We start from the raw sequence: 8918 nt of genomic DNA, 5'->3' as shown, positions 1-8918 counted from the left end.
TTTTTTTTTTTTTTTTTTTTTTCCTTTCTTTATGTTGGAGCTGTTTATTTTTGTGGTGTTTTGTTGTTGGGTGAGGGTGGCTGTTGCTACTTAGAGAACTACCCTTTTGTTGATTATTAGAAAATATAGGTGTCAAGTATCCCCAATCCAAAAGCCTAAGCTAATAGGTTAAGGTAGAGTCTTATATCAATACTTCCAACTCTCCTTTACACGGTTTGGATATTAGTACAAAATCCAACAACTGGTGATTGGTATTAATTGGGAGAAAATGACATTACAAATGTGTGAACATAGAACCTCCTACTATGATACTACGTTAAATCAGCACTCCACAAAAACTTAATCTAATGGGCTGTGATAATTTAATCTTTTACTTTAACAATGTAGCAATCTTTTACTGGCAAGAAGTAATGGAGTCTAGAGGCGTAAACACTTGATTTGCTCATTCTAACTTTTCTCTGCATTACTCAAGTAAGAGATGTAGTTCGCAATTTCTCATAAACATTGAGGAAGAACTCTTCATCTGGTCCCAAAGTTACATTATAAGCTTTTAATTCCATTCTTTTCATCCTAACGTAAAAATAGATTTACAACATTTTTTTAACAAAAGGCAATTGACATGTAGCTGGAAGGTTTTCTGATGTCAATGGTGGAACTTTATAACGTTTGCTGACGACGGAACAATTTGACACAAATCTTAATGAACAAATCAAATTTTAAAAAATACTGGGGACCAATGTGAAAATTATTTGTTAGAGTGGCTTGATCAAGCTAGAAGTGTATATTATTTTAAATGACATTGATAGTGGTGTTCTTATGCAATCTTATTATCTGTGTCCCTGCTTCTTATAACTTTATGAACAGAGGTGCTCGACAATCAATCAAAGATGGTGGAGGATTAAGTGCGTTAGAAAGAGCAATGGAAATGGGATCAATTACCGATGATGAGCTATTTCTTTTGCTTACAGGATCCGAATAAAGCATATGGACACTTTTGATTTATCATTAATATTAACACCATTGTTTATTGTGTAACTTACTGTATTCCTTTTTCTGTTAATCGAATCTAAAGATTTGTTGAGCTATTTTTCAAAAGACCTAAAGTTTTGTAATTATTGTTAACTTCTGCTATCTCTTCATTGTTGATGATGATAAGAATAATTTATTAATTTCCAGTGAAGATGCTATCTTTGGACAAAAATTCTCAATTTGGTAGGGTTCTTCTTTCTTCTCGATTTTTGGATCCACAATAATTTGTAAGAATAATCTGAGTAAATAGATGATAAACCATCTTCAAGAAGTTTGACAAATTTCCTTGAAAACTGATCCATGATCATTATCAAGAAGAAAAGAGAATCGAACTCTCCACAATCTCTTTCCAACGTTTTAACAACTCTTCTTCTCGTTATGGTTCTTGTTTATGTTTTCAATTCCACTCTTGAAATTGCTGGAATTTTTTCAAGAAGGAGCTGGATTGCCAGATTATTCTCAGTCTTGCCCATCGTTAATTCAAGCATGGCAAAAGGAAACAAAGTTTTAAATGGTTCTTTGAACTTATAACTTCGACACCATGAAATTTTAATTCCTCTTGCAAGAGAACTCTCTATGCCTTTCACATATTTACATATTTACATATTTTGTGTACGGATGCAGTGTTAACTCCCTCGACTGAGATGAATTCGATCACTTGACCCCACCCAGTAATGCACATCTCTTGTAGGCCATAAGCATAACCCAAAGATACGTAATATTTAAGATAGTCATCAATCAAATATTGACAACCATATGCCTATTTATTTTGTTCTAACATATTTATGTGAATATATGTAATATTGGTTGTTCTCCTTTATTTTCTATACTACTATAAATATATATGTATATATATTCTTTTTGTTTACATTTATTTTTCTTAAAATTAGTATACGTTAGTAATAACGGATCGTGATTTGAGTTCTTTGATAAGCAAGATGTCGCGGTAGCATACCAAAAGATAACATTTTATTATATAACTGAGAGAATACACGAGAATCTAGTCTGCATGAGGATACTTATTTAGTTTATAGAAAATCCTCACAAACATAGAGAACCATAGGTAATAAGTACAAACATACACATCAAGTCTAGAAGATATGTAGATTGGGAGCAAAAACACAACTAAGACACAACATACTCAATCATATTATAATATGAATGAGATGAAGCTCGAATAGAGACATATAGAGGTTTATTTATCTTTAAGGTGGGATTCAATGTCCTTGATCAAGTTGTTCAAAAATCCAACGTACTTGTCTGGATTGGGAGAGTTATGGTCAAGTTTCTCATATTTCATGCGCAAAACTACCAAGCTAAGTTTAGGTCCCTTTGGTACAACTTGAAAAATAACCTCAAAGGCCTTGTAATACTTGAACATATCTCCTCCCACTCCAATCATGGATATGAGTAGGTCGTTATCGTCGAATTCCTCTCGTTCTTTGTAAATTTCAGCTTTACCATCTTAGCCAACCACATAGCAAAACAAGAGGAGATGAATGGTTTAGAATATGGTATAAAAGAAGTGAAAAGAAAAGTGAGTGTGTATGTATGTATGTATGTAGGCATACCGACTGTGTAATACTAGAACGTGATGGAATCACGAACTTCAACTTTCTGGATGGACTGAGAAATATTTGGGAGATTGAAAGAATGGTGTCTGAAGATGTTGTAGAATTCAGTTGCAGCTGCCTTTATTTCTACTTCCCTCGAAAGCTCTTCAACAAGAGGCATGGTTTCAGGACTATCCTATGTATAGCTTGATTGCCTTACTCAAACAAACCCACAAACAACTATGCCCCATGCCTTCCCCTATTTATACGCCCACTCCTCAACTCTTCTTTCTTGCTCTTCAGGTATCCTGCACGATTGCTTCCAATTAAAACAAAAAAGTAGCTGCTTTTTCGAATAACTTTCTTTTTTTTTTTTTTTTTTTTTAAAAAAAGAATGTTTCTTTAGAACATTACAGAACAATATGTACCCGGTGGAGGTTTCAGACCTGTTGTTTGTTATTCCTTCTGAATGGAAAACAGGAACGTTACATCTCTATGTATTTATTAGGCGGACTCATACAGACCTCTAGGTTTAATTATAGGCTAGTGGATACACACGCGGTTGAAAACTAACAAAAAGAAAGGAGCGCATATCATATCAAAATATACGTAAGGAGCGCATGTCATATCAAAGGGTACATATTCGTAAATAACATACTCATGTAACATGCATGAGATCCCGCTTTTTAAATTATATAACATGGTCATGATGTACATAATACTTTCATACATTTCATTACAGAGAATTTTTTATGCTTGTACGTCTCCCTAACCACTTTATTACAAAAGAAAAAAAAAATTTAAGTGTGAATTAGAGAACGAGGAAAGATACTTGTTTTGAAAAAGATAATAAAATTAGGCTCTCTCAAAAAAATCCAATCAACCCTGGAAATGGTAATTTAAGAATTTGTTCTTTAAAACAATTTTCAAATAATTATAACTTTTTATTACGACAAATAAAGTATAAATAAAGTATGCAGATTTGAAACTTTAATATATATATATATATATATATATATATTAAATGTATGCATATCAATAACCTTTAAGCTCTCTCCATACAAAAATGTTGAATCCATTTTATTTTTATATAAAAAATTATTAATGGCTAAAGAAAAATTATTATTTAAAAAAAACTGCAAAAAAGCAATATGTAAATGTGTAACAAAGTATTAAGAACCAAATTAAAGAAAAAATAAATATTGGCTTTATTTTAAAGTTTATTGATCACCCGGGACACTATTTTTAGTGAATGATTATTTAATTTTCTCAAGTTTATTTGGAAAGTATGACCCATGCATATATTTTGAGCAACTATTTATAAATTTATTAATCCTAATAAAAAAAAATTATAAATACTTGGGAATAATTTAAAAAAACTTGGATTCTTTGGAAACAATAACTGCTATTAGTCATATTTAATTGGTTGCGGGGTCTTTTGCTTATATTTTTCTTTATTCAACTTGTGGTTGGCATAATCTTAGGTGGCGGGGGTTTGGAATAAATTAGTGACACTATACACCAACTAATTTATTGTGACTACCTCCACGAAGCTACGACCACGATCAGATGATGCTGCAATCAAGAACAATCTGAGGATGAGGAAGTGGAATCGACCATGGATTAAAAGCTAAATCCAACAATCTCACCCACCGTTGTTCAATTGAAGGTGGTGCGAGCAATGGAGATGGACGGAGACAATTCTAAAGCAAGGTTGAAATCAAAGAAGTGAACAGAGAAGTTGTACTGTAAAATCATGAATCATGAGTAAAATACAAATGAAAAAGTTGTATATAACAACTATTTTCCTTCGAGTATAATGATTTATTTGAACCCATGTGAAAATGTTTTTTTTAATGGAAAACTTTAAGCCTAAAGTTTCTAAATTTTTTTAGGGTATTGAAATACTCATCTAAATTTGGAATGGAATTTCTTTGGATCGAAAAGCTTAAGCTAACAAAATTTACTTGAAACGATGATGGGAAATCAAGTGAGATAAGTTGTGTTTGCTTTACCATTTACAAATTTTTTTTTATCATATACATAATAATGTAGGAAGCAAAAACCAGAGCGGAAGGCGTACTCCGCGAAAAGATTCGGAGGCAGAATTGAAAGGCGTAAAGCTTGAACATCATGTCCGGCACCAATCCCTTTTTCTTCTTTACGATTTTCCGTGTCCATTTTCTCGTCTCTCGAATTCGTTTCTGTTCTTCAATTTGATTGGCTTCTTCAACACGCAAGCCCCTCGTATAAGTACTTGCTGACGTTTTTGGGAATTGGGACATCTTTTTTCTCCGCCGATCGAAAATGGATGACGAGGTGGTCCAGCGGGTTCTCCAAGAAGGCAGAGATTTCTACCAAAAACAGCCCTCCACTTCCACCTCTTCCTCCTCCATCCTTCAATCACTGCCGCTACATGTGGTGCGTTTGATTAATCGCCTGAATTCTGGTTTTTGTTGACTTGTATGACTGTTTTGTTACTGATTCGAGCGAATTGGACTGGGATTTTTTCTTTGATTCTATTTTTGTATGGGGTGTTCTTGGTAATCTCTAAATTCCACTTTTTTTTTTTTTTTTTTTTCTTTCTTTCTTTTCTTCTTTTTTTATTTTATTATATTATTACTATTTTTTTTTTCTGTCTTTTCATCATTGTGAATATGACGTCTCACAAACAACTCACGCTACTTCAAGAATGTAGGAAAAAAAACAACTCCCAAGTATTAGAATATACCTAGTGGCAAGAACATTTTGAACAATAACATCAGACATTCCATGTCCATATTCTGAGTGATCGAGAAAGTTCCTGAAGATGAGCAATAAAGAAAGAAATCATAAATAATTAAAACAAGAACAATGCAAATAAAGTAGCAATTGTTCCACATTAGTCATACTAAAGGACCATAGATGTAATCATGTAGACCAACCAATAATGCCTTTTTTTTTTAATTTCCATGCACAGCTAGTTGAAATGGAAGCATAATTTGTATGAGATTCATGAATGGTTTCTCATAAATGAAAAGAAAAATTATGAAGATAGGAAATAATCGAACTCTACAATAAAGAGTCCAAAAAGAACTATACGCATTCACCTTGAAAAGTAGTGTATTTCAGTTCCATTCTTATGAATTTGAATACGGTCACCATCAAACTTGCATTCGACTACAACTTCCTTCCCATGAAGCTGAAGAGCCAGAGAGAAAGGTATAGAAGGTGAGCATACAACATAAAATTTCTAAGTAAACTTGATATGTGCATGATATAGAAAAAGAAAATCATCAATAACTCTCGACAATTTGAAGATTTTAAGTAACAGCTTAAGCTACGAACAAACTCAGAAGACAAATAATATAGAAATAGTTTCAGTTACACAATACCTTTTTCCATGCAGCATTTGCATTGGACACTCTTGAAGCCAACTGAGGTCGTACAGCTTTACCAACTTCAATGTCCTTCAAAATCACAGTAAAAGAAGTCAGAGGTCTTTTCAATTTCTTCACCAATTGACAAAAAAGATAAGTTTCAGTTCATCCTCACGACTCTCTTAGGTTCATTAATCACTTCCTTCTTTTCTCATCATTTCATGCTTCTCTCATTACACATTAAGGAAGTCATCTGCCATGTCACATTGTTTGCATGATTGATAATTTTCATCAACCTTACTATTCGTTTTTACTGCATTGAGAATAAATCTTTTGAAGTTCCATTAAATAAAAAATAATGAGCTGTGTGTAAGGACGCTTTAGTTTGAACATGTTCACACAAAGACACTTATCACACTCGATAAGTGCTTATCCACGGCTACATACTGAATAGGCGAATGCTAGATGCATACCAAATACTTGTGGACGCGTAAGAAACTCCAATCAGTTAAATGAAAAGTTAAACTTTTTCTACAGGGAAAATCTAGAAACTCCAATCAGTTAAATGCTACAGGGAAAATCTACAAGAGTTAAACTTTTTCTTTTCTTTTTCCTGGTAAGAAACAAGTTAAATGAAAGGTAAAACCTGTAAAGTTTAGAGCATAAGAGAAACTCAAATCAGAAAGCCAAAAAGATCAATAAAAACACTGCTCAATTGACAAAAATCAAAGATAGAAAATAACCAAGGGAAACCTATGTTAAAGTAATCCAAGAGAAAGATTTAGCTCTGCATCTTGAACAGACCTGACGCTTATGCCTTTGTCTACGATCCCTTAGTTTTTCACAAACCAATTTTAAGTCACAAGTGACATTGAATAAGTCTTCTGCATCTGGATGAAACTCATGAAAAATGCTTTTTTCACTGACTCCCAGTTTCAGATCTACAAGATATACAAAATTTAAAATAATATATAGCTTGGATGAAAATTTCATAGTTGTAGCAAAAATAAATACATTTAGAACCTTTGAGGATTATCATGACAATCCATTTCATTTCCTGTGCATTTGTCTTCTGTATAAGAGTAGACAGAACTGCGGTTTTCTCTGCTCTGTATTTAAAACCATCACATACAACAGAGAAATACAAAGTAAAAACATATTTAGATGGAGACACGGTGTAATGAGATTATGCTAAAACTCGACACTCAGATAGCACAATACATTTTCTTCAGCCATGAGAAAATCTAAAAACAAGACAAATTACATGAGATTCATATTGTTGCAGAAAAATATGAAAAATAAAATGTCAAACTAACACTTCAATCCTAAGAAGCATGGATACAGATACAAGTCATTGATATGACACGACATGGATATGACAACACATCATCTTTTTTAAATCTAGGACACGAACAAAACAAGGACATGTTTATTAAAATATATATTTTTAAACTATAAATCATTTTTATTTTTATACAAAAAGGAAAATCGAAGTCAATTGATTTATGCATTTATATGCTCAAAAATTAGTTTAATATAATTCGCTCTTAAAATTTATTATTTTTGTCATATATATGTCTATTTAGTATCTTAAACAAGTGTTTAATGAATGTATAATAAATGTTGGATCTACTCTGACTTTGTACAACTAATGTCTAACACATCTATTGCACTAACAAGTGTCTGCGTGTTCACCCAAGTGTTGGACACAAACACATTAACCAAACTAATTTCAGTAGGTTACAATTTGGTTCTAGTCCTTGGGAAACTTATAAAAAGTTACCGGTCTACTTGAACTTAATGGGCCGATCTATCGACAATTATTAATGTAATCTCCCATTGTAAACAACAATGAAAAATTAATGTGTTTGATTAGTGACTTACTGGATCTCAATTTGAACAATCATTCAAAATGTGTTTGATAGTATATTTATAAACCATAAAACTAGTTGTAGTTACAAACTAAATATTAGGTTGAAAATAAATTATTATTAACTGACTTATGAACATGTTTTACACTACAAATTTTGTATAAATTATTATTTAACATACAATTTATATTTTTGGGGAAAATATTTTTCTTGTTCCAGAAATGACTCAATAATGGGTAAATATAATACAAGAGATCCCAACCAAGGAATACTAACTATAAAAAGGATGTGAGATTCATAGACATTTCATATATCAACAGTTCATCAAAGAAACAATGCTCTCGCCCAACTGCAGTTACATTTACAAAAGCTCTACAAAGCACATGATTTAAAGTATTAAAAACTAAGGTGTGCTTAATCGATATGTATAATCCAGCTTGAGCTATTGAGTGCAATCCACCAACTCTCGGCGCCCTTCACTTTCGTTTTATTTTCTCCCATCTCCAATTTATTTTTCCAACTCACCTATCTCTCTTGATTCCTATTGTCTTCTCCCTGTGTTCTTCCCTTTCCTCGTTACTTCTGTTATGTTGTATATTCTTGTTCCTTCAGTAATTTTTAATCGTTCATGTTTGAAGTCATTTCATACAAGTGTGGCCATTTATAGAAGCCATTTTCTCTTCCTTTGTCTAAGATTAGCATTGACATATATGTAAGATCAAGTATTAGGTTTAACCTGTTTTCGGTTAAAGCCAAACGGTCCAGCAAATCATTCAACTCTTTAATTAATAGACCACCAGGGGTCATTCCTTGCCTGCGCTGCAATACCTATAGCAGCAAGAAAAAGAAGATAATAAATCGACTCACAAGTAAATCACAAAAATTTAGGCCATATCATTCATTTAAGACCTCTAGTTCACCAAATTTCAAGATACAAATGTATGCTCATTATGACTCAACAATCAGCCATTTTTAAGCATATATGCTCATTATGATTCAACAGTCGACTATTTTTAAATAATTCTGAAATTTCTTCGATAACATACAACTGATATTACATCAAGTTAAAGACAGAAAAGAAAGACTAAAAAAGTAAGCTAATCTAA

The 8918-nt window shown here is 32.3% G+C and overlaps 1 protein-coding gene across 1 annotated transcript in view; it reads right to left on the bottom strand.

The window, feature by feature from the left end:
- LOC111785068 (DNA ligase 4-like) overlaps positions 1–8667 on the bottom strand; it is an 18736-nt gene extending 10069 nt beyond the window's left edge. The window contains exons 1-6 of the mRNA XM_023665544.1: positions 8549–8667; positions 6965–7050; positions 6746–6882; positions 5957–6031; positions 5672–5763; positions 5314–5385 (exon numbers count right to left, since the gene is read on the bottom strand). Of these exons, the coding sequence (XP_023521312.1) occupies positions 5314–5385; positions 5672–5763; positions 5957–6031; positions 6746–6882; positions 6965–7050; positions 8549–8619 (533 nt within the window). The 5' untranslated portion in view covers positions 8620–8667. The remainder of the gene's footprint in view (positions 1–5313; positions 5386–5671; positions 5764–5956; positions 6032–6745; positions 6883–6964; positions 7051–8548) is intronic.
- Between the last annotated feature and the right edge of the window lie 251 nt (positions 8668–8918).

This window comes from Cucurbita pepo, unplaced genomic scaffold, assembly GCF_002806865.2.
Source record: "Cucurbita pepo subsp. pepo cultivar mu-cu-16 unplaced genomic scaffold, ASM280686v2 Cp4.1_scaffold000355, whole genome shotgun sequence".
NCBI lineage: Eukaryota > Viridiplantae > Streptophyta > Magnoliopsida > Cucurbitales > Cucurbitaceae > Cucurbita > Cucurbita pepo.
Note: the sequence above shows the minus strand (reverse complement) of the source record. Positions and strands in the feature narration are given on the sequence as shown.